Below are 25018 nucleotides of genomic sequence, written 5' to 3'. Positions count from 1 at the left end.
CCCAGGGGAGTGTATGTCTGTGTGTGTGTGTGTGTGTGTGTGCACGCACGTGTGTGTGTTTGTTTTGCTAAGGGGTAGGGATGGAAGTGTTCACCCACTGCAGTGCAAAATATCAAAATGAAATTACCGTTCAGTCTATGCAAAGTAAAACATTCTGAGCCGCCTCTATTCAGTATTTTTTTTTCTTCTATTCAGAGACTGTCCTCAGTCATGGGAATGCAGCTTTTGCTTTTGGTCACTAATTGCAGACCAGAGCCCAACTCAGATCTCAGTCCATCCTGTTCCCTAAGGCTGGGAATCACCTGCTGCTTCCCTGCTTTTCAAAGCATAGTTAGGGCCGGGCACAGTGACTCATGCCTGTAATCCCAGCACTTTGGGAGACTGAGACAGGTGGATCCCCTGAGGTCAGGAGTTCGAGACCAGCCTGGCCAATGTGGTGAAACCCTGTCTCTACTAACAATACAAAAACTAGGCCGGATATGGTGGTTCGTGCCTGTAATCCCACCATAATCCTAGCACTTTGGGAGGCCGAGGCAGGTGGATCATCTGAGGTCAGGAGTTTGAGTCCAGCCTGGCCAACATGGTGAAACCCTGTCTCTACTAAAAATACAAAAATTAGCTGGGCATGGTAGCGGGCATCTGGAATCCCAGCTACTCGGGAGGCTGAGGCAGGAGAATCGCTTAAACCCGAGAGGTGGAAGTTGCAGTGAGCGAAGTTTATGTCATTGCACTCCAGCCTGGGCGACAAGAGCGAAACTCCATTTCAAAAAGAAAAAAACAATAAAATAATAAATAAGAATACAAAAATCAGTCAGGTGTGGTGGTGTGTGCCTGTAATCCCAGCTACTCGGGAGGCCGAGGCAGGAGAATCACTTGAACCTGGCGGGTGGAGGTTGCAGTAAGCTGAAATCACACCATTGCACTCCAGCCTGGGAGACGAAAGCAAGACTTTTTCTGGCAGGGCACAGTGGCTCACACCTGTAATCCCAGCACTTTGGGAAGCTGAGGCAGGCGGATCACCTGAAGTCAGGAGTTCGAGACCAGCCTCACCAACATGGTACAACCCCCTGTATGGTGGCACATGCCCGTAATCCCAGCTACTTGGGAAGGTGAGACAGGAGAATTGCTTGGACCTGGGAGGTGGAGGTTGCAGTGAGCTGAAATCCTGCCACTGCACTCCAGCCTAGGTGACAGAGTAAGATTCGTCTCAAAACATAATAATTTTAAAATTTTAAAAAGTTTTCCGACCTCAATATGCTCCTAATGTCTTTAGATCTTATTCTAAGGAAATCTATCAAAGGCCAACATACTAATCTCTTTATTGAGATACCAAAATCCAAAGGCAGCTAGTGCATCAGTCTGTTTTAAAAGGTTAAGGACCTAGATTGCTTGCCCTCTATTTGCTGGTCTATACTGACATCATTGGTGCCCAAACAAAGAGCATTTTGCTTTATGAGGGCCTAGGTAAGCATAAGGTGCCACGTGTGACTATCTACTGTGCTAGAAACAGAACATGGCCAAGGAGTAAAGAATTAGAAAGGTAAGATGTAGCTTTTAGGTTTCCTGGGTCTATAGTCAGCAATAGAAGGATCACACAAGCTGAGAAGTTGAAATACAAAGTTGCCATAAGATCCTATAAGGTCACTGCTAACTAGAAATGGCTTCAACACCACGTTATGCCTAAAAGGAGCATAGAACCTCAAAGGCCCACACAATTTCTGTAGGTAAACGTATCTTGTTCTTTTCTGTTAGACTCAAAAACTTTTGGGACTAATTCCTTCTAAAAAAATCATGCCCTGTATTCAGAAGAGAGGGACATAGGATTATTTCTCTTTTATTGAAACCAAGTTTAGAATTTGAATTTTTCCAATCAGCCTAGTCTTACTTTGGAATCACAAGGCTGAAAAGGAGGATATTAACAGGCCATTTGATAAGTGATCTGCTTAGTCGCCATCCTTGCTGGATAATTTTATTGTGCTTTAAAGGCCAGAGGAAAAGGTGTTTCTCCAGTCTACCTAAGAGTTGATAATCTTAAAATCCAAGTTAATGTTATATTGCAGTTACTTTTTTGATCTTCTTGCTCCTTCTAAGTTATATTGCAGTTAAATCTTGATGGCTGGAGACTTCATCAAGGGCAAAAATCTTTTGAATAGGCTGATTTTCTGCAGAACCAGTAGCATGAAAGCAAGAAAAGAACTACTTTCATCATAGATTCCTTAACTTGCTGAGCAGTGCCTCTTTCTGGATGAACAGGAACTTAGCAATTATTTATTTAAAAAAGGAAAAACTGGTCAGATAATCCTCCCAAGGCGTCTACAAAAGTGAAAGAGGGGCATCAGTTGCATGCTAATAATAAATATATACCAACATCAAAGTGTGAGAGAGAATAGTGATTCATGAGCATGGCCTTCGGCATCATATAGGTTTAGGTTTTTGATCCCACTTACCACTTGTTCTAGGGTGAAGCTGGGCAACTCAATCTCTCTGAGCCTCTCCTCTGGAATTATAATAATACCTAACTCAAGAGCGTTGTCAGGATTAAGTGAGATGATCCATATAAAATACATACTTGCCCAGGTAAGTGCTCAACAGACAATGCCATTAAAACCAGAGGCCCTGCTAATGGTCTCTTAAAGCCAGCTGGTGATCTAGGGCAAGCCAGCAATCCTAACGCTTCCTTGTACTATAACCAAAAGCAAAAAATCCTTTTTTAAAAAATTAACCATTTGAGCCAAGCACAGTGATGATTTGGACCCCTGCTTTCTGACTGGACCTGCTCCTGGCTCCAGCTTGTCCAGAGTTTTCATAAACAGACTAGGTGACCCCTAATGCAGATTCCCTGATAATCTACAGGCCTAAACGTGGATTAGAAAAAAGTGAGTAGGGTGCCACTTTTTGGAGAAGGGCTGGATGAGGAAAAACAGTAATCACTCCAATCTCCGAGTTTTGCTCTTTAGCTTCTCTGCTTTGAGGGCAAAAGGCTGACGGTCTTAACCTAAACTCTGGAGAAGGATGTAGTCCCCAGATTTTTTCTTTCTTTCCTTCTTTCTTTTCTTTTCTTTTTTTTTTTTTTTTTTTTTTTGAGACGGAGTCTCGCTCTGTTGCCCAGGCTGGAGTGCAATGGCGTGATCTCGGCTCACGGCAACCTCTGCCTCACGGGTGCAAGCGATTCTCCTGCCTCAGCCTCCCAAGTAACTGGGATTACAGGCATGTGCCACTACGCTCGACTAATTTTTGTATTTTTAGTAGAGACGGGGTTTCACCATGTTGGTCAGGCTGGTCTCAAACTCCCGACCTCAAGTGATCCGCCCGCCTCAGCCTCCAAAAGTGCTGGGATTACAGACGTGAGCCATCGCGCCCGGCTTAGTCCCAAGATTTTAGAGCCAAGAAGCGTTTGCAGGAGGACGTAGGGGGAGACTGACTCCCCTCCCTACAAAGCCCCTTTTCCTTTGACACCTCCTGGCCAAGGAAAACACTAACCACTGGAGACTTCCAGAGACGGCCAACTCGCACACACGCTGAAAAAAAAAAAAATCCCAAAAGCTACTCTCTGTCCCCACTAGAAGCACCGCCCCCCGTACGTGCGTGCTTGAGCGAGCGTGCGCACAGGCTGCTGGGATGCCGCTTTTCCCTTCTCGGTCTTCCAGTTTCCCGGCGTGCTTCGGGACCGCCAAATGGGAGGGGGAGACGCAAGATGGCGGCACCCGCGAACTCCGGCTCTACCCTCCCGCTGTTCGATTGCCCAACCTGGTGAGTGGCGGGGCGGCCAGGGCTAGAGTGGCCCGGCCGGAGCTAGCCTGGGCTGGAAGGGCGGCTCTTTTTTTACTTTTCTGCTGCGAGCCGAACGGCTCAGAAACCCTGGAATGGTTGGGGAAAAACTGTTCGCTGCACCGGGCCGGGCGACGTGTTGAAGAACCGAGAGCCTGGAGCCCAGGCCCAGGAACTGAAGAAACCTGGGGTTGGGGGCTCAAAGGCACTCACTTAGGCAGCCCCTTTGAGCGATTAGCCAGTCGCCGGAGCACTTCGAGGCCTTGGCCCGAACTTACGCCCAACTCTTGACTGAGTGCCTGGTGCTCTCGTGGAGCATCGCACCTGGCCTCTTCCTGTACGTCCCGAGCGCGCTCGAGCCAGCCCCGGCCCCAACCCTACCTCCGAGCCCTGCATCCCTCTGTGGTTGCTGCATCCCTCGTGCGGCACTTGTCTGTTTGCCACAGAGAACACGAGGGTAGGTTAGCGCCATCCCTGCCCTCAGGGAGCTCCCAGTCTGTGGCACTAGTAGGCATTAGTAATGGTTGGCATGAACCCTTTTTATCCCTTCGAAAGTTCTTGGGAATAATGAAATAATTTAATTTGGGCTTTGAGTAGGGTACCAGTTGAATAAATATGAATTACCTTACAAGGAAACGCTTCTGAATTAAGAGTTTTTTTTGTGCTGTAGCTTATCGCAGTGTATTGTTTGTTACTTGTCTCTGTCTCCCGTTATATTGCCATCCTCAAGGGCAAAGACTGCATCTTTGTATTCCCAGCTCCTAGGCCTGAGTCAGGCACATAGCAGGAATTCAGAAAGTATGTTTTGGATGTAACATTCCTTTTTCCTGGACAAAATGGCCTTTTGTCCAGTGCATTGTCCTTTCCATAGAGGAGGGGTTGGGGCAGGATTGTGAGATGACCATGTTGCATCTTCAGTTAGCTAGACAAGGATACGTTTTTTCATGTGCAAATCTGAAGGTTCTAGTGAGGTGGTTCTTTTTTCTAACTTCAAATTAGCAAACCCAAAAAGCAAGCAAATGTGTGGCTATTTTCTGGATCGCTTTGCACTTTTGTAATAGTTGCTTCAGTCTGCAAATTCTGTATCCATTTTGATCCCTCGCTGTATTGATTTCAAATTTGGGCCAAGACAGCAAACATAGAAAGCACTGTTTTTGAGATCACCTACCCTTTCCTTAGGATCTGGTAGGTACCAGGCACCGTTAGGTGCTTTGACATATGTGAGTCTCCCTTGAATGGTATGGCTGTAGGATATAGAGGAAACTTCCCCTAATCATGCTGTTATAGAAAGACCTGTTTCAAGGGTAACATATTTATTTGGTACCTGGTTTCATGGGGCGTGATTTTGAATTGCCCTAGTTCCCTAATTATGCACCTCTGATTTGGTTTCAGAGCTCAGGACAGTACTCTTTGCTTACTCTGTGATGAGACTAATCTTGATCAGCCCCAAACAGCAACTAATTTATTCAATCTTTATATGATATTGGAGTAGGTGTAGATTTCAGATTCAAACTCCAGGTGACCAGACCGCCCCAGCTATCATACTTGCACTCTCTATGCAGCTCTTTCTCTGAGGTGAAGATCCAGTGTTAAAATATAGGTTTCTTGGTGCTGCTCTAAATACAGATCCACTAAAATCTGTTTCAGAGCAATTGAATCACTAGGGAAGTAAGTGTCAAACGTAGAATGGAGCTGTAATAACAGTGAAGTGGATGACATTTCTGCTTGAACATGAACTAATTATAGGCTGGTAGGAGAGCTGCAGTGTTGAATGGGACAATGGTTGTAAATAGCATTTATAAACTCATCCTGAAAATGCTTTTTTCTATTTTTATTTTTCAGGGCAGGTAAGCCCCCTCCCGGTTTACATCTGGATGTAGTCAAAGGAGACAAACTAATTGAGGTATGGAAATACATGTCTTCCTTTTTTGCCCACCACACTAAAGATTTTTGCCAGTGACTCACTTTTCCACCCCCTCTCCTGTGCTTTGTTTTCCAGCAATGCTACTTTCTTTCATCCTGATTTTTTTTTCTGTTAAAAGCACATGGTGACATCACACATTTAAAGCTTATGTCTACCACAGACACTCAATTTTTTGTGACTTCTCTGAAATGAAGAGTTTTAATAGGTCATGGATCCTGTGGGCCCCAGTCAAACTGGAAGCCCTGTTAGCTTGGTTAATTCCCTCTCCCTGAGTACATGGAGTTGTGTAAACCGTGCAAGGTATGCAGTAACTGAAGAAAGTGAATGATATATATTGAGTTTAACTTCTAAGTTAATTTTAAGAGATTCAGGCCCAACTCCTTATAAGAAGTGTGGTAAACTAAGACACTTACTCAAAAAGATAATGGAATTGTGGTGAAATTCATTAATTGATTCTTTCAAAACATGTATTGAGTGTTTACTATGTGCCAGTTACTGTGCCTGGCATACAGATTGCAGCAGTAAGCAAAACCAACATGATTTCTCTCCTCAAGTCATCCAGTGGGAGAGACAGAATCACACCAAAAAATTACATAATTATATTTGAATTAAGTACTATAAAAGTTTAGCAGAATTCCAGCTTTTATACAAGCCTCTAGAGAGAACACCACATAGGAGTTCAAGAGAACATGAGTTTTTATTAGCTATTAGTTTGCGTGCATTTTTTATAATCCTTACGGTATTATTTATTTACGAAGAGATGGATATTAAGCCCACTATGACCATGTAGCTGTGAGTCTCCCTGTATTAGACCAATTTTATATTTGCTTGCTCAGCTAGAATTTAGGTTCAAGGCCCCATTATTGAATGCAGTTTTTTCATTGTGGTTTTTTGGTATTTAATAAAAATGTTGCAGTTCCATGGTTGCTAGATTGAAAAGCTATCTGAGATCTTTTGAAGGTTACTCTGTAAATATATTGTTGTCACTTTTGGGATGTTGTAGAGATAACCAGGTATTTTGCAAAGTATTAAGGCATGCCCGAGTTTTAATGATTTCTCCTGTTATGAATACATCATGGACTCAGCCAGTCACAGAGAGCCCCTTTGTCATGGGTTCTTCTCTCTTAAAGATTTAAAACCTCAAGATTATTCAAAGAAATAATTTAGCTAAAATATCTGTAAAACCTTTTTTACTATAGATTGTTCCACAGTTACAAAATATTTGTTGCTAAATAGCACAAAGCTTGAAGACATACAGGGATCTGTTTTATTACTAGAATTTAGCAAATCTTTACTTTGCAACAGGAAGAAACAGACAGGGTTGCCTAGTCTTAATGATAACATCACATTCCTTTGTGGAATAATTGGTATTATATTTTCAGAACACTCTAACTTGCCAGACACTCCTCTGATCATTGGTTTCTATTAGCTGATAATGTTCTCTTTCGATGTTGTTAAGTGTGCTGAGTTGCCACAAAGTTGTCAAGTTACAATCCTTAGACATCACTGTATTCTTGAGAGGCGTAGACCTGAGATGTGCTTATTTTTGGATTTAAACTTGATTAGCACTTGATACTAACCGAGCTGTCTATATCCTAGCCTTGTGTCAAAGGCTTGTGATGTGTTGTGATAGCTGGGTTTAAGAAGTGCAATATTAAAACAAAAGCCATGAGACTTTTAAGCCCAGTGTGTAAAGATACACTCTGAGTTATAACTCAGAGGCACAACTGGATAGTGGTACTGGTCATAGCTAGTCAAGAAGCTATGTCTTTAGTGACTGTTGAAAGCCAGCGCATTATTTCATTCACTTGGACAGAAGCAGCACATTGTTCAACATCTAACACATTTCCTTGGTTTTAAGACGTACTGTTTTCTGTTAAAATTCCATACATTTTGGCTAGGCATGGTGGCGGCTCACACCTGGCCTCCCAGCACTTTGGGAGGCCGAGGCGGGCAGATCACCTGAGGTCATGAGTTCAAGACCAGCCTGGCCAGCGTGGCAAAACCCCGTCTCTACTAAAAATAAAAAAATTAGCCAGGTGCAGTGGCACACACCTATAATCCCAGCTACTTGGGAGGCTGAGGCAGGCGAATCGCTTGAACCCAGGAGGCAGAGTTTGCGGTGAGTAGAGATTGCACCACTGCACTGCAGCCTGGGCAACAAAGCAAGACTCCATCTCAAAAAAAAAAATTCATACATTGTAACATTTCTGTAATTGGGGTGCCTTTGATACTGAATGTGTACATTTAATTTGGAGGCCCTCTTTTTTTTCCTCTCAAAGAAATCCCTAAATCTCTAGTATGTCTTTTGGCACCCTAGATTCATAGAAATTTAGTCATTGTTATTTTAGAACCCAAGAGCTGGTGGTCTTTCATGTTCCTTCAGCACAATCTGTGAGCACTGTGGTTAGCAAATTTAAGTTTGTGACAGCATAATCCATGTGCATATAAATATGAATGAGAAGTGCAATGAGATTCAGCCCGAATAGCTATTACCTAGAGAGAACAAGTTGTTGAAATTTCTGGGCTTTCTCTTAATCCTGAAATAATGTCTTATTTTTAACTCAAGTCTTAAAAACCCTGGGTCAAAGCAGACATGAAGGTGACTGACTGAGCTGTCAGGCTATTGTTGAATCTTGGTTCTCCATAGTAGTGTGGGCCCAGAACAAGCTCTTCCAGCAGCAGATGGGCACTGCCAGATAGGGTTTCCCAGAGGTGACCCACATATCCAAGCTAGCCTGAATTAATTGAACCTTAAGGCTGAGCTTGAAAGAAACTGGCTAAGTGATTGTTTAAGGAAAAGAGTGTGACCCACAGTACTTATTCTCTCCTTAAAATATTCCTTGCCATATGGTGCATTTTTTGATGTAAGTAGAATGAAGAAAATATATAATGTGGTTAAAACAGCTTAGACTCTGAAGCCAGACAAATCTGAATTTCTAACCCAGCCCACAAGTATCTAACTGTGTGAACTTGAGTATGTTAATTTCTTTATGCCTCAATTTTGTCATTTATAAAAATAGGAAGAGAATAGTATTATCCACCTCATAGGGTGGTTGTGAGGATGAAATGATGTAACGTAAAACTCATAGCATAGTGTGTGGCATAGAAGTGCCTAGCAGTTGTTACTGTAATCAGTGCTGAAAGTGTGCTTGCATGAGGTATATCTTTTGGTTTTGTAAGGGGAGAATAGTAGCCCATTGTGAGTTAAAGGACTTAACCAGGAATGAAATACAAGCTTCTTGATTCCCAGCCGGGTACTAACTTGACTATACTCTACTCAGCTTTGTGCTATATTTTCTCAGGGATTTTAGGAGTATAGTGTGAAATGTGAACTAGAGTTTAATGAGACCTCATGTTTAAAGGAAAAACACAACATACCCAAATGAGAGTTATTCCTCAAGTGCTCCCACTAGATTACTAGACCACTAGCACTGGAAGAAGCTTTAGCAATAATTCATCTAGAGTCCTTCATCTATAACAGTCCAGTTTATAACCAATCTGTGGCAAAGGCTTTACTGATCCAGGATTAAAAGAAATATAAGGACAGGTATAGCAAGTTTTTTATTTTCATTTTTTTGTTTGTTTTTGTTTTTGAGATGGAGTCTTGCTCTGTCACCCAGGCTGGAGTGCAGTGGCCCGCTCTCGGCTCACTGCAAGCTCTGCCTCCTGGGGTCATGCCATTCTCCTGCCTCAGCCTCCCGAGTAGCTGGGACTACAGGCACCCGCCACCACGCCTGGCTAATTTTTTTGTTTTGTTTTGTATTTTTAGTAGAGACAGGGTTTCACTGTGTTAGCCAGAATGGTTTTGATCTCCTGACCTTGTGATCCGCCTGCCTCAGCCTCCCAAAGTGCCAGGATTACAGGTGTGAGCCACCGCACCCAGCCAGCAAGTTTTTTATAAAGCTAAATTTAGCTCAGGTGTAGCACGGTGGCTAACACTGGTAATCCCAGCACTTTGGGAGGTTGAGGCTGGCAGTTCACCTGAGGTCAGGAGTTCGAGACCAGCCTGGGTAACATGGTGAAACCCCCATCTCTACTAAAAATGCAAAAATTAGTCAGGTGTGGTGGTGGGCACCATAAACCTCAGCTACTCAGGAGGCTGAGGTAGGAGAACCGCTTGAACCTGGGAGGTGGAGGCTGCAGTGAGCTGAGATTGCACCACTGTACTCCAGCCTGGGCGACAGAACGAGACTGTCTCAAAAACAAACAAAAATACTTTGGGACTATGGCAGCATGATTAGAACAGAAATAGGTGTTTACACTTCATTCCTTTCCCAAATATACATTTGAATGTTTATTTTCTGAGAAGCAATCTTATTACATTTTTTTCGGTTTCACTAGGCTAAAAGCAATCTTGTTACTTTATAGACATGCATTGTGCTTCTTGTTTCCAATTGATCTAAAATTAAGATCCAACAGAACCTTTTTTCAGAAGACAGCAACTCTTCATACAGTTGTTGATCTCAAGCCAGGCGTGGTGGCTCACCCCTGTAATCCCAGCACTTTGGGAGTCCGAGGCGGGCGGATCATGAGGTCAGGAGATCAAGACCATCCTGGCTAACACGGTGAAACCCTGTCTCTACTAAAAATACAAAAAAATTAGCTGGGCGTGGTGGCACATGCCTGTAGTCCCAGCTACTCGGGAGGCTGAGGCAGGAGAATTGTGTGAACCCGGGAGGCAGAGCTTGTAGTGAGCCGAGATTGCGCCACTGCACTCCAGCCTGGGTGACGGAACGAGACTCGTCTCAAAAAAAAAAAAAAAAAAAAAAGAATTGTTACTGTGTTGAAGGCAGGCCACTTATATCTAATAGAATTAAGAAAAGTTGGGTCGGACGCAGCGGGTGGCTCACACTTGTAATCCCAGCACTTTGGGAGGCTGAGGAGGGCAGATCATGAGGTCAGGAGAACGAAACCATCCTGGCTAACACGGTGAAACCCCCACTAAAAATACAAAAAATTAGCTGGGCGTGGTGGCGGGCACCTGTAATCTCAGCTACTTGCGAGGCTGAGACAGGAGAATCGCTTGAACCCAGGAGGCGGAGGTTGCAGTGAGCGGAGATCGCGCCTCTGCACTCCAGACTGGGCGACAGAGCGAGACTTCGTCTCAAAAAAAAAGAGAAGTTGGCCAGCTGTGGTGGCTCACACCTGTAATCCCAGCACTTTAGGATGCCAAGGTGGGCAGATCATGCGGTCAGGAGTTCAAGACCAACCTGGTCAGTATGATGAAACCCCCTCTTTACTAAAAAATACAAAAATTAGGCTGGGCTCAGTGGCTCACGCCTGTAATCCCAGCACTTTGGGAGGCCGAGATGGGCGGATCATAAGGTCAGGAGTTCGAGACCAGCCTGGCCAACATGGTAAAACCCCATCTCTACTAAAGATACAAAAAATTAGCCGGGCATGGTGGTGCGCGCCTGTAATCCCAGCTACTTGGGAGGCTGAGGCAGGAGAATCACTTGAATGCAGGAGGTGGAGATTGCAGTGAGCCAAGATTGCACCATTGCACTCCAACCTGGGTGACGGGGTGAGACTCCATCTCAAAAAAAAAAAAAAAAAAAAAAAAATTAGCTGAATGTGGTGGTGCACGCCTGTATTAGTCCCAGCTCCTCGGGAGGCTGAGGCAGGAGAATTGTTTGAACCCAGGAGGCGGAGGTTGCAGTGAGCCAAGATCATGCCACTGTACTCCAGCCTGGGCAACAGAGTGAGACTCCATCTCAGAAACAAAAAAGAAAAAGAAAAGTTATTTTCATACCAACACTAGACAAACACTACATTGAGGAGATGAATTACCATCCATTCTCCAAAAAATGTTATTTTAGTAAATTATTCTGAGTACTTTATGTTGAAGAATAACAGGAGATATTTTTTTCTCCTTGGAAAGGATTTATTTTTCTTTTTTTGATGCAAGGAGATGGAGTTATTACTCAATCTAATGGAAAGGAATTTTATCTACTCAGAATTCTCTATTTGGGAGAGTTTTTGGTAAATGCTGTTGAAACAAGATTTAAGTAATATTTAATTTAATATTTATTTAGAAACTGATTATTGATGAGAAGAAGTATTACTTATTTGGGAGAAACCCTGATTTGTGTGACTTTACCATTGACCACCAGTCTTGCTCTCGGGTCCATGCTGCACTTGTCTACCACAAGCATCTGAAGAGAGTTTTCCTGATAGATCTCAACAGTAGTAAGTAACTCCCTCCCAATTCACATGTTACCTTTAGGCAATATGAAAATACTCTTTGGGTTCTTTAGTTTGGAAATTATGTTTTATGGAAAAAGTTAATGTTTGGTTTTTAAATCCACCCTTCTCTATTTCTGTGATTTTTCTATTTTCCTGAGATAATTGCTAACTGACTGTGGAGAGAAGAGGGGCTTGGGGAGCACTGTCCTGGAGGAATCAATAAGCAAATATAAGCTGGGTGTGGGGGCTCACACCTGTAGCTACTCGGGAAGCTGAGGCGGGAGGATCACTTGAGCCCAGGAGTTCAAGACTGCAGTGAGCTATGATCACACCATTGCACTCCAGTCCGGGTGACAGAACAAGACCCCATCTCTTAAAAACAAACAAACAAACAAAAAAGAGCTGGGTGCAGTGGCTCACTCCTGTAATCCCAGCACTTTGGGAGGCCGAGGTGAGCGAATCATTTGAGGCCAGGAGTTTGAGACCAGCCTGGCCAATATGGTGAAACCTCGCCTCTACCAAAAATACAAAAATTAGCTGGGGGTGGCGGCGGGTGCCTGTAATTCCAGCTTCTCGGGAGGCTGAGGCAGGAGAATCGCTTGAACCCAGGAGGGGAAGGATTCAGTGAGCTGAGATCATGCCACTGCACTCTAGCCTAGGCAACACAGCAAGATTCTGTCTCAAAAAAATAAAAAAAAAGAAAAGGAAAAAGGCACCCAGGAACTAGGGACCATGTGTGTTCAAGTGTTTATAGGACCATAATAAATTGTGATTCTGTTTAAGCAGAAGCCATGATTAGCTCCATTAATGTAATAGAGCAGCAATATAGGGCATTTTAAGAATGATTGTCTTGAGGAAAATTTCATTATTCTGGTTCTTTATCCCATCTCTGTTTTGCTTTGACTATGAATAATACCCGTTTTAATTCCATAAGCAAGGCCAGGCATGGTGACTCACACCTGTAATCCCAGCACTTTGGGAGGCCGATGTCAGTGAATCTCTCAAGCCCAGGAGTTCAAGACCAGCATAAGCAATGTAACGAGACCCGCGTCTTTACAAAAAATACAAAAAATTAGCCCTGTATTGTGGAGTGCACTATGGTCCCAGCTGCTTGGGAGGCTTAAGTGGGAGGATTGTTTGAGCCCAGGAGGTGGAGGTTGCAGCGAGCCATTATCACATGATTGTACTCCAGTCTGGGTGACGGAGCAAGCCCTACCTCAAAAAAATAAAAAATAATCCATAAATATTAATTAATTGAAGTATCCATAAGCATACACCAATTAATAAGAGTTTAAACTTCGCCTAAGATAATCCACAGAAATGCAATTGAGATTTAACTGCATGGGGCCCTGAATTTTGTTCATTTTGCCCATGTGTGAATACAGTGTAAAATGTAAAGGGTCCTGCTTCATGGGCATATCATGTTGGACTCCACCACTCTCCTACTACCACACGCAGAAACATACCTAATCACCCTAATCACACATCATCCTAATCTGCTTATATAAGGGTCTTGGAGAGCTTTGTCTCGCAAATACTTATCTTTTCTCTCCCATTTTATAACATGCAGAATGCCAACAGGGGAAAATATTCAGAATCTATAGTAGGATTTTGGCTTGCTTTGGCATTGATATTGCACCTGTTTCAGCCAAGCACTTTCTTGTCCTGGGGAAAACCTAAGCATAACTGCCACCAGGCCAGCAATTTCTATATTCCTTTGACTTGGGGCTGGAGAGGGAAAACTACAGTGATGTCCAGCTCCTGCTTTGGGAGGCATGGCTTCTGCTGGATTGGAGCCATTCTTATTTGACCCAGAATGGAGCCAAGCCTGTGTGGCAGCAGAGAATGGACAGTGGTATTTATTATTTGGGGGAACAATAGGTCTGAGGATATAAGAAACCCACCGAGGAGATTCAAGGCTCAGTGAGGGAGTTTCCTTCTCACTGTAACACATGATGGATGTGGTGGACCCAGTGCCATTTTCATTTTTTAAAAAGCTGGAGTTTCTGACCATGATCCTGACTATGGCATTTTTAAAATAAATTAAAAACAGACATAAAAGCAAAACTGATGTGCTAGGGGGAAGCTGACCTGATAAGAGAGTTGGCGATCATACTCTTCCTTCTAAAACTCAGGTTGTTTTTGTTTTCCCCCTTACATTTCTGATTTGGTTATTCCCAGCACACGGCACTTTCTTGGGTCACATTCGGTTGGAACCTCACAAGCCTCAGCAAATTCCCATCGATTCCACGGTCTCATTTGGCGCATCCACAAGGGCATACACTCTGCGCGAGAAGCCTCAGACATTGCCATCGGCTGTGAAAGGAGATGAGAAGATGGGTGGAGAGGATGATGAACTCAAGGGCTTACTGGGGCTTCCAGAGGAGGAAACTGAGCTTGATGTAATTCCCTATTTATGTCATTGTTTTGTCTTTGGGGACCCTGGTTTTTGGAGTATATAGCTGTTCTGTGTAGCTGGAAATGCCAGTGACTTAGCAGCAGGGGGTTCTCTTGAGTCCAGTAATGCGCCTTTGGCAATCTGGTGTGGCCAGCTGTGACAGCTCTCGGAGAGCCACATTGCATGGATTTGGTTGTGTATCACCAGGCCTAACAGGGAGGCTGAGTCCCAGCCACTAGTCTCCTTGAGCTGTTTTGTGCACCTTCACTGGCTGTTAGAAGCTAAGACTGGAAGCTACATTTCTCTGTCCCTTGACTGCTTAGAGCTAATGCTGTCCAATATGGTAGCCACTAACAATATTTCAAGTATTATGTAGTCACATATGGCTAGTGGCTGCTATGTCGGCTAGTGCAAAGAAAGAATGTTTTCATCCTCACAGAAAGTTCTGTCAGACAGCACTAGTTTAGAGAGACTGACACTTTCATTCATTCATGTAGCTTTTTTTGGTGCTATCTGAACAGCCCAGGAATCTTCTGAATAGAGCCAGACTGCTTTTGTTCTTCCATGGGCCTCGCTGTCCTGAGGGCCATGAATTTTATAAGATTTAATTTTAAGGTGCTAGAAGTTTTCCTTTTTTGAGGCTGACCCCAGTAGGTTGGTGTGGCTGTAGTCCTTTACATATCTGTCACTGCACTGGTGTGATTGGTCTGTTCAAATAGACCAAATGCAATCATGTCCTTAACCACCCACCTGCATTTACTATTCCTGTACACCAAGGCAGTTTCCTGGCTCTTAGGAAGAAAAGCACGATAGAAATTGTACAATTTAGGCCGGGCACAGTGGCTCACGCCTGTAACCCCAGCACTTTGGGTGGCCGAGGTGGGCGGATCACCTGAGGTCTGGAGTTCGAGACCAGCCTGACCAACATGGAGAAACCCCATCTCTACTAAAACTACAAAAAATTAGCCGGGTGTAGTGGTGCATGCCTGTAATCCCAGCTACTCAGGAGGCTGAGGCAGGAGAGTCACTTGAACCCGGGAGGCGGAGGTTGTGGTGAGCCAAGATCGCACCATTGCACTCCCGCCTGGGCAACAAAAGCGAAACTCCGTCTCAAAAAAAAAAAAAAAGAAATTGTACAATTAAGAAGTCGTTTTGTTTTGAAGAAGTGGCTTCATAGCCAGGGACCTTGCTGTTGCCCATTTCCCCTTTAGGCCACCTCTATCCAGGCTGCTGCTATGCTTACATGGCTTTTTGTTCAGTATGTTAGGTACTCCCTGGATCTTCATTCTTAAGACATTTAGAATATCTCAAACTGGTGGTTTGTACCAGAAAGGAATAATTTCAGTGGATTGGGAAGAGGCAAGCAACAGAGCTAAGGCCAAGTTAATTATTGAGATAGTTATGAATAGAATTGGGGCCAGACACAGGATGGGGCATGACAAAATATTAACGCCAAAAATTAAGTGCACTAGCAGTGTCCTTAATTTTAAAGGAGAAAGCTACTAGGAAGGAAGCAGCCAGTTGTCCTTTTTCATCTCAATTTTGTTACTTAAAAACAATTCTTGGCGTTCCTCCCAGCCACATTTCCTTTTAATTCTCAGCTTGTTGTGGGCGTAAAGACATGATAGCCTTTCTTCAGCAATAACAAAAAACACAGCTCAAGGATATTTGCACAGATCACCTGTTCTCACCTCAAGGCCCTTACCCTCTTGAATATCACTGCCCCACTAGTCAATGAGGATGTTCCACATTCTTTCTAATGAGACTTGAGACTTGTTAGTATTAGTAGTCTTGGGACAGTATGAATCTTCTCTAAATGCAGAAGCATCTCAACTCCCTTTGGAGGTCAAGATTGGCCCCTCATGCCTTCCTGACCTTTATTTAGTGTGATGTTCTCCATCAGATTCCCTTTGTACTGACTGCTGTCTTTGCTATATGAACCCTGGCTTAGAACCTGACAGAGTTCAACACTGCCCACAACAAGCGGATTTCTACCCTTACCATTGAGGAGGGAAATCTGGACATTCAAAGACCAAAGAGGAAGAGGAAGAACTCACGGGTGACATTCAGTGAGGATGATGAGATCATCAACCCAGGTGAGGTATCTTGCTAGTTTATTCTGATGAAAAAGCTGTGGTTGGCCCAGGCGCAGTGGCTCACGCCTGTAGTCCTAGCACTTTGGGAGGCCGAGGAGGGTGGATCACTTAAGGTCAGGAGTTCAAGACTAGCCTGGCCAACAAGGTGAAACCCCGTCTCTATTAAAAAAATACAAAAATTAGCTGGGCATGGTGGTGCTCGCCTGTAGTCCCAGCTACTTGGGAGGTTAAGGCAGGAGAATTGCTTGAACCCAGGAGGCAGAAGCTGCAGTGAGCCAGGATTGCGCCACTGCACTCCAGCCTAGGTGACAAAAAAAAAAAAAAGAAAGAAAAAGCTGTGGTTGGTCAGGCGTAGTGGCTCACGCCTGTAATCCCAGCACTTTGGAAGGTTGAAGTTGGTGGATTGCTTGAGGCCAGGATTTCAAGACCAGGGTGGCCAACATGGCAGAACCCTGTCTCTACAAAAAATACAAAAATCAGCCAGGCATGGTGGCACACACCTGCAGTCCCAGCTACTTGGGAAGCTGAGGCGGGAGAATCGCTTAAACCTGGGAGGCAGGGGTTGCAGTGAGCCGAGATTGTGCCTCTGCATTCCCACCTGGGTGACAGAGTGAGACTGTCTCCAAAAAAAGAGTTTCCAGGGTTGGACCTAGAAATTTATATATTTTTTAGTTTTTCTTTTTTGAGTGTGTGTGAGACACGATCTCATTCTGTCGCCCAGGCTAGAGTGCAGTGGCACAGTCACGGCTCACTACAGCCTTGACCACCCAGGCTCAGGTGATCCTCCCACCTCAACCTCCTGAGTATCTGGAACAACAAGTGCGCGTCACCACGCTCAGCTAATTGTCATATGTTTTGTAGAAATGGGGTTTCATCATGTTGCCCAGGCTGGTCTTGAACTCCTGGGCTTAAGCGATCCTCCTGCCTCAGTCTCCCAAAGCACTGGGATTACAGGCATGAGCCCCCATGCCTGGCTGAAATTTTTTTTATTTTTTATTTTTATTTATTTATTTTTTGAGACGGAGTCTCGTTCTGTCACCCAGGCTGGAGTGCAGTGGCACAACCTCGGCTCATGCAACCTCCGCCTCCCGGGTTCAAGTGATTCTCCTGCCTCAGCCTCCCAAGTAGCTGGGATTATAGGCTTCTGCCACCACACCTGGCTAATTTTTTTGTATTTTTAGTAGAGACGGGTTTTCACCATGTTGGCCAGGCTGGTTTTGAACTCCTGACCTCAGGTGATCTGCTCTCAGCCTCCCAAAGTGCTAGGATTACAGGCGTGAGCTGCTGCGCCCAGCCCAAAATTTATATTTTTTAATGAGCTCCTGTTTGTACAACAGCCAGCAATTTGGGAACCACTGGACTAGACAAATTTCTTAAGTCTCTTTCAGGAGTGAGGATCTGATCTGCTCTGTTTTTGTCACTGAAAATTAGTGCCCTCGGCAGGGCGCGGTGGCTCACGCCTATAATCCCAGCACTTTGGGAGGCCGAGGTGGGCGGATCACGAGGTCAGGAGATCGAGACCATGCTGGCTAATACAGTGAAACCCCATCTCTACTAAAAATACAAAAAATTAGCCGGGCGTGGTGGCGGGCACCTGTAGTCCCAGCTACTCAGGAGGCTGAGGCAGGAGAATGGCATGAACCCGGGAGGCGGAGCTTGCAGTGAGCCGAAATGGGGCCACTGCACTCCAGCCTGGGCGACAGAGCGAGACTCCCTTTCAAAAAAAAAAAAAGAAAGAAAGAAAGAAAATTAGTGCCCTCGAGCTTTCTTAGGGAAATGTATTCAGGCAGTATAGCATAGTGGTTAAGAGCACAGGCTCTGAAACCAGAGGGGCCATGGGAGATACCTTTTTAGAGACATTGTCTCTTTCTTAATGAGCTTGGATATTTTTGTCCTTTCTCTTCTATATAGAAGCCATTTGTTCATTGAGCATAGCTTGATGGTGAACATAATACCAGAGTGTCCTCTTTAAAGGCATGGATCCTAATATGTGAAAATCCAGACTTAAAGCAAATAAACCAGGGGCTAATTATAATTACTCAAATTAAATAGTGATTCTTTGTCTTCCAAAGGGATTTCTGGGAGTGTTTCTTTCTTTCTTTTTTTTTTTTGAGACGGCGTCTTGGTCTGTCGCGCAGGCTGGAGTGCAGTGGCGCGATCTTGGTGGCTCACTGCAAGCTCCACCTCCCGGGTTCATGCCATTCTCCTGCCTCAGCCTCCCGAGTAACTGGGACTACAGGCGCCTGCCACCATACCCGGCTAATTTTTTGTATTTTTTAGTAGAGACGGAGTTTCACCGTGTTAGCCAGGATGGTTTCGATCTCCTGACCTCATGATCTGCCCGCCTCGGCCTCCCAAAGTGCTGGGATTACAGGCGTGAGCCACCGTGCCCGGCCGGGAGTGTTTCTTTCAATAACAAGCAACCTCATTGAAAATAAGATTACAACATCTATTAGGGAAACGATTCCTTCTCTATCACTATATTAAGTTAACTGGGGCTTGGAGTAGTTTTCTCTAGTAGTGGTACATAAGTTGGTGCCTCTGCCTATTTCCACACATTCAACCTTCAGTGAGAAAACTCCACCATCCTTGGTGATCCAGCCCAGTCATCCCCTCTGTGCTCCAGAAACACTGTTGTGCACTTCTCTTGAAGCACCTCTGTGTTGTAGCCTATCTGGCTCTGTGACTATGAGTTCATCAAGGGTGGGACAGTATCTTGCTCTTCATTTCCTGTGTAGACGGGGGCATCAGAGCCTTTAGTGCAAGTCTTGCTTATATACAGTTCAGGCCATTCAAGTCAAAAGGCCAGGTTCAGTTTGAAGCCCTGGCTTTGAAACCAAAATCTGTTTTTTGCTAATAAGCAGGCATTAGCAAGGCATTTGATATGTGACCTGTTGACATGTCATTGTTTTGTCACTGATATGGAACTGATAATGTCTACTCTTCTTTCCCCTCAAAAGAGGGAGTTATACAGAATGGGAAAGAACTTGGGGGAAGGCAGCACAGCACATTGGTGCAGATCACAGGCCTGTTTTGAACTACTTGGACTCAAGTCCTGGCTCCTGTCCTCTCCACCAGAGCAACTGGGCCAGTCACTTTGCTCCTCCAAGCCTCAGTTTGCTTTCTCATCTACTAAATGTTGATTGTGGTAGTACCTGCGTCACAGGGTCTTTGTGAGGATTTAGCACGATGCCCAGCACCCAGGAAGCACTCTCTGTGTTTTACAATTTTAATATGAGTTGTTGTGATGGTTTGTTTGCAGTGACCCCTGTGCCCTTATTCCTTCCAGTAAAGTACCAACCCAACCCTGCCCTCTTCTCTTTTTGCAGAGGATGTGGATCCCTCAGTTGGTCGATTCAGGAACATGGTGCAAACTGCAGTGGTCCCAGTCAAGGTAGGAAGCACATGAAATGCCATACAGTCTGTGTTTTAAAACCTGCTCTTTAGGCCAGGCACGTTGGCTTATGCCTGTAATCCAAGCACTTTGGGAGGCCGAGGCAGGCAGATCAAGAGGTCAAGAGATCAAGGCCAGGTGCAGTGGCTCACACTTGTAATCCCAGCACTTTGGGAGGCCAAGGCAGGCAGATCACCTGAGGTCAGGAGTTCGATACCAACCTGGCCAACATAGTGAAACCCTGTCTCTACTAAAAATACAAAAATTAGCCGGGCGTGGTGGTAGGCCTCTGTAATCCCAGCTACTCGGGAGGCTGAGGCAGGAGAATCTCTTGAACCTGGGAGGCAGAGGTTGCAGTGAGCCAAGATCGCACCATTGCTCTCCAGCCTGGGCAACAGAGCAAGACTCCGTCTCAAAAAAAAAAAAAAAAAAGAGATTGAGACCATCCTGGCCAACATGGTGAAACCCTGTCTCTACTAAAGATACAAAAATTAGCTGGGTGTGGTGGCGCATTCCTGTAGTCTCAGCTAATTGGGAGGTTGAGGCGGGAGAATTGCTAGAACCGGGGAGGCAGAAGTTGCAGTGAGCTGAGATCGTGCCACTGCACTCCAGCCTGGCGACAGAGCGAGACTCCGTCTCAAAAAAAAAAAATAATAACCTGCTCTTTATGTGCTGTTGAGTGAGTGCTTAATTTTAAAATACATACCATGCTCCTCTCCCATATCTCATTCTGTGGAAATGAAATCTATGTTTAGGGAATCCTGGAGTACCACAGAAAGGCTGTAGGTAACTAGCCAGCTTGATGTTTCATGTAAATAATGTGCAATGTGAATCTGTAAATTCATTTTCCAGAGGGGTGCAGAGAGAGGCCCACCTTCTTTTGGCCTTTCTCTTCGGACTCAAAGTAAGCTATTAGGTGGAGGAGATGCATTATTGCAATACCACACAGTTTGTCATGCCTTTATTTGATGAGTGGCAATGGCACAGATAGGAATGTCAGCCCAGATGTGGATTAAGTTTAAAGATAAGTATGTTGGCTGGGCGCGGTGGCTCACACCTGTAATCCCAGCACTTTGGGAGGCCGAGGCAGGTGGATTACAAGGTCAGGAGATCGAGACCATCCTGGCGAACACGGTGAAACCCCATCTCTACTGAAAATACAAAAAAAAATTAGCCAGGCGTGGTGGTGGGCGCCTGTAGTCCCAGCTACTCGGGAGGCTGAGGCAGGAGAATGGCGTGAACCCGGGGGGTGGAGCTTGCAGTGAGCCAAGATCACGCCACTGCACTCCAGCCTGGGCGACAGCGAGACTCCATCTAAAAAAAAAAAAAAAAAAAAAAAAGAAAAAGAAAAAGATCGTATGTTGAAGAACCAAGAAGTTACAGAGATGCTCCGATCGTTCAACATGTAGAAGAACTACCAGATAGCTAGAACTGTCCAAACAGCAACAAACTTCCCCTTAAGAGTAGTGAGATCCCTGTTAATATTCAGAAGGTGATTAGAAAATGCTGGTTAGAGATGATATAGAAAGTTTTACTTTTTATAAAAAAAAAAAATCTCTAAAATATGTTAGACTAAGTAAGATCTGTGAGAGTTCCTGCTTAGACTTTGTTTAATCCAAAAGGAGTATAGGAGCGAGGAGGATGTTTCATGAGCTTTAGTCTAGTGTGGAAAAGTAGATGTTTTTCTGTGGGACTCCATAATGCCCCTTGAGCTTTTTTTTTGTTGTTGTTATTCCTTTGGAATGTTTTCTTGTCATTAAAGTACCAAATCAACAGGTGTATAGTTTTATGTCAATTTTATTGCAGTATAATTTACATATAATAAAATCTACACATTTATGTGTATAGTTTTGGCAAATATATGTGTAACCACCACCATAATCAAGATAGAGAAGATTTCCCTCACTCCAAAAAGTTGCCTCATAGCCCTTTACAGCAGCCCACTCCCAGGCCCAGGCAGCCAGTAAATATTTTCTTCACTGTAGATTGGTTTTGCTCTCAGATTAATGTTTAAAAATTGGACACCAGGTCGGGCGCGGTGGCTCACGCCTGTAGTCTCAGCACATTGGGAGGCCGAGGCGGGCCGATCACCTGAGGTCCGGAGTTCAAGACCAGCCTGACCAACATGGAGAAACCCCGTCTCTACTAAAAATACAAAATTAGCCAGGCGTGGTGGCGCATGCCTGTAAGCCCAGCTACTCCGGAGGCTGAGGCAGGAGAATGGCTTGAACCCAGGAGGCGGAGGTTGCAGTGAGCTGAGATCAAGCCATTACACTCCAGCCTGGGCAATAAGAGTGAAACTGTGTCTCAAAAAAAAAAAAAAAATTGGACACCAAACATGAAGATACCACATTTTTTCCCCCTCAAAAAAGGGTAAAATACCTATTGCCATCTTTTGTCATTTCCGTTTCCTAAAAGGGCTTTTTTTTTAATGTTTTTTATTTTTGAGACAGAGTCTCACTCTGTCACCCAGGCTGGAGTGCAGTGGCACCATCTCAGCTCATTGCAACCTCTGCCTCAAGTGATTCTTGTGCCTCAGCCTCCCGAGTAGCTGTGATTACAGGCCCCCGCCACCACGCCTGGCTAATTTTTGTATTTTTAGTAGAGATGGGGTTTTGCCATGTTGGCCAAGCTGGTCTCAAACTCCTGATTTCATGTATTCCTCCTAAAAGGGCATTTTAATATGAAATAAGAAATTGAGCTATGTAACTTTAGGATAAAGAATAGTCATTAAAATTGGTATGTTTTACTTTATGTAAAACTCACAACATCATCCTTGGCTGATGTAGGATGGTGAAAACTTTCTTATGGAGCAGTGTTTGGGAACCATCATAGATGACTGGAAAGGTATCTTCAAACCGTAAGATTTCAACATCATGAAATAGGTTGTCTGGAAAGAATAGGCTAGAAGTTAGGAACCTTTCCCAAAGCCATTTTTCTAAGGCTGGAATAGAAAAAGCTAACCACTCTTGGGCCTCACCTCTTGTCTTCTCTCTCCAATCTCTCCCCTTTCCTCATCGTGAACTGTAGAAGAAGCGTGTGGAGGGCCCTGGCTCCCTGGGCCTGGAGGAATCAGGGAGCAGGCGCATGCAGAACTTTGCCTTCAGCGGAGGACTCTACGGGGGCCTGCCCCCCACACACAGTGAAGCAGGCTCCCAGCCGCATGGCATCCATGGGACAGCACTCATCGGTGGCTTGCCCATGCCATACCCAAACCTTGCCCCGGATGTGGACTTGACTCCTGTTGTGCCGTCAGCAGTGAACATGAACCCTGCACCAAACCCTGCGGTCTATAACCCTGAAGCTGTAAATGAACCCAAGAAGAAGAAATATGCAAAAGAGGCTTGGCCAGGCAAGAAGCCCACACCTTCCTTACTGATTTGATATTTTTGGTCATGGAGAAGGGTGGGATTGGGTGGGAATGGGGTGGAAGGGTGATGGGGAGCTAATGAACTAGGGGGAAAAACTTTCCATGTGTGCGGTATCGTCTTTCAGAATGTCTCCTGGCATCCTAACCATGTAATATGACAATTGGGGGTGGGGTTGAAATAGCCCATAAAGACCTGTCTTCACAACACTTGCAGTGTAGAGAAAGGCTTCTTATATCCTTTTCAATAGACTGCCCTGACTCTTTCCTAGGCCTTCCACTACCTCCTTTCTTTCTCCCACTCTCTAGGATCGTTTTTATGTAAAGTCACATATCCCAGGCCCTCAGGTTGAATCCAGAGCTGTAGACGTTACAGTAGCATCACCAGCCTTGGGGGTCCAGCAGCCTAATTTATATTCACTATCCTTGCAAGTCCCAGGTAGCAGAAGGGTTGCCATAGATCTCAGTTTGATCAAAAAGAAGGCTTAGAATTCTGCAGTTAAGCTGAGGTTTAAACTAAAAAATGTTTCCTTGGGTCAGTGGTTTTGAGGTCCAATAGTTAGGCTTTTCTATTTGTCCTTCCTGTTGGAATGAAAACATTTCGATTTTCCTTCATCTGTGACTGGTGCCATAGACACAGGTTTATAGTTTTAACTTACAGTATTGTTGGAAATTTACCTGTTTTTCTTGTCAAACCTGAGCACTCCACCTGCTGAAGTTTCTTATTTAATTCCAGAATACTGTCCTCTACTCTAAGGCATTACTTTTAACTGTATTATGAAGGCAGTTTTCAAAGGATATGACCAGTTGGGGTAATTCAAATTAAAAAGGAAGAGATTTGTTTGGAAGTAACTGGTGTCTCTAAGAGGAATTTTTAGATGTCAGTTTGGAGGCTCTTTCCCCCCTCAATTGAGAGCTCTTGTTATTCAGAGCTCCAAGACTAGACCTGGCTAACAAACATAGGAGACAAAGTTAGGAAACATTGATACAAGCTTTGTACAGAGATTTGTACATTTGTGTAATAGGCCTTTTCATGCTTTATGTGTAGCTTTTTACCTGTAACCTTTATTACATTGTAAATTAAACGTAACTTTTGTCATTTGGGTGCAGGCTGTGAATTTGTCTGTCAGTCACTGATTGCCACTGCCATCTGGAAATGTTTGCTAAAGGCACAGTCACTGGGCTTGGGAGGCAATGCTCCATCCCCATTATATTACAAATAAAGATGCCCTAAATGAGTGTGGAAATTCTAATGAGAGAATCTAGTCCCCAGACTGAAGCATCACAAAGCAGCGTTGGTTCGGAAGTGCTTGGTGCCCTTCATCAGGAGACCTCATGACAGGAGACCAGGCTTTAGGGCGTTTGCATAAGCCCAATCCCCCACCCTGCGGTTAGAGCTCTGTGCATTTGAGCCATAGCTTGGTGACACAGGAGCAAATAGAAGCTAAAGGTAAGTATAGGAGGGATTTCAGCAAGAATTTGAATTGAAGGAAGATGCCTGCATACGGAATCTCATTTGCAGTAAGTATACTGTGTGTGTGAGACTTACGTGTGGCTTTGGGATGAAGATGCCAGCTAGGTTCCATATCCTTGGGTCAAGTGCAGACTCGTAGCAGGAGCAACCTTCTGGAGAACAGAAATTGATAACATCAGCTGTGCAAAGAGTTGACTTCCCCACAGGGTCTGTAAAAATGAGTGTCGTCATCAGGACAATACCTTCCTCTCGTTATAGTGAAGATGGTACTGTTGGTAGTGGTGAACAATCACTGAGCACCTGCCTACCTACCTACCATGTATCATTTGCAGCATGTCACCTAGTTCTCATAGCCTCAAGGGGAATTCTGTTTTTATCTCCATTTTATAGATGAGAAAACTGAGACTC

General features: G+C 44.5%; 1 protein-coding gene and 1 non-coding gene across 10 annotated transcripts; both read left to right on the top strand.

Moving 5' to 3' along the window:
* Positions 1 to 1452: 1452 nt before the first annotated feature.
* On the top strand, positions 1453 to 24383 carry PPP1R8 (protein phosphatase 1 regulatory subunit 8). Of its 9 annotated transcripts, none has more exons than XM_054538982.1 (10): positions 1453 to 1724; positions 2460 to 2577; positions 3564 to 3750; positions 5611 to 5671; positions 11731 to 11884; positions 14063 to 14283; positions 16231 to 16375; positions 19705 to 19769; positions 22800 to 23121; positions 24247 to 24383. In XM_054538982.1, exons 3-10 carry the CDS (start codon positions 3695 to 3697, stop codon positions 24357 to 24359), a joined length of 1137 nt encoding a protein of 378 aa, XP_054394957.1. In that variant the 5' UTR covers positions 1453 to 1724; positions 2460 to 2577; positions 3564 to 3694; the 3' UTR covers positions 24360 to 24383. The 9 variants fall into 9 exon arrangements, with proteins under 9 accessions (XP_054394957.1, XP_054394983.1, XP_054394975.1 ...); XM_054538967.1 differs by having other exon boundaries at positions 1483 to 1540; XM_054538974.1 differs by having other exon boundaries at positions 1504 to 1720.
* Positions 7256 to 7421, top strand: LOC112131416 (small Cajal body-specific RNA 1). The gene has a single exon (XR_002913493.1). It is a non-coding gene; the product is annotated as a small Cajal body-specific RNA 1 (non-coding RNA).
* Positions 24384 to 25018: the final 635 nt, after the last annotated feature.

This window comes from Pongo abelii, chromosome 1, assembly GCF_028885655.2.
Source record: "Pongo abelii isolate AG06213 chromosome 1, NHGRI_mPonAbe1-v2.0_pri, whole genome shotgun sequence".
Taxonomy (NCBI): domain Eukaryota; kingdom Metazoa; phylum Chordata; class Mammalia; order Primates; family Hominidae; genus Pongo; species Pongo abelii.
Note: the sequence above shows the minus strand (reverse complement) of the source record. Positions and strands in the feature narration are given on the sequence as shown.

What these genes read in the sequence shown, in the direction of transcription:
- PPP1R8 (XM_054538982.1), top strand. Translation starts at nt 3,695, where the DNA reads ATGGCGGCACCCGCGAACTCCGGCTCTACCCTCCCGCTGTTCGATTGC. An exon ending in AGGAGGAAACTGAGCTTGAT is followed by an intron (nt 14,284 to 16,230) that starts GTAATTCCCTAT and finishes ACCCTGGCTTAG; the next exon opens with AACCTGACAGAGTTCAACAC. An exon ending in TGATGAGATCATCAACCCAG is followed by an intron (nt 16,376 to 19,704) that starts GTGAGGTATCTT and finishes CTCTTTTTGCAG; the next exon opens with AGGATGTGGATCCCTCAGTT.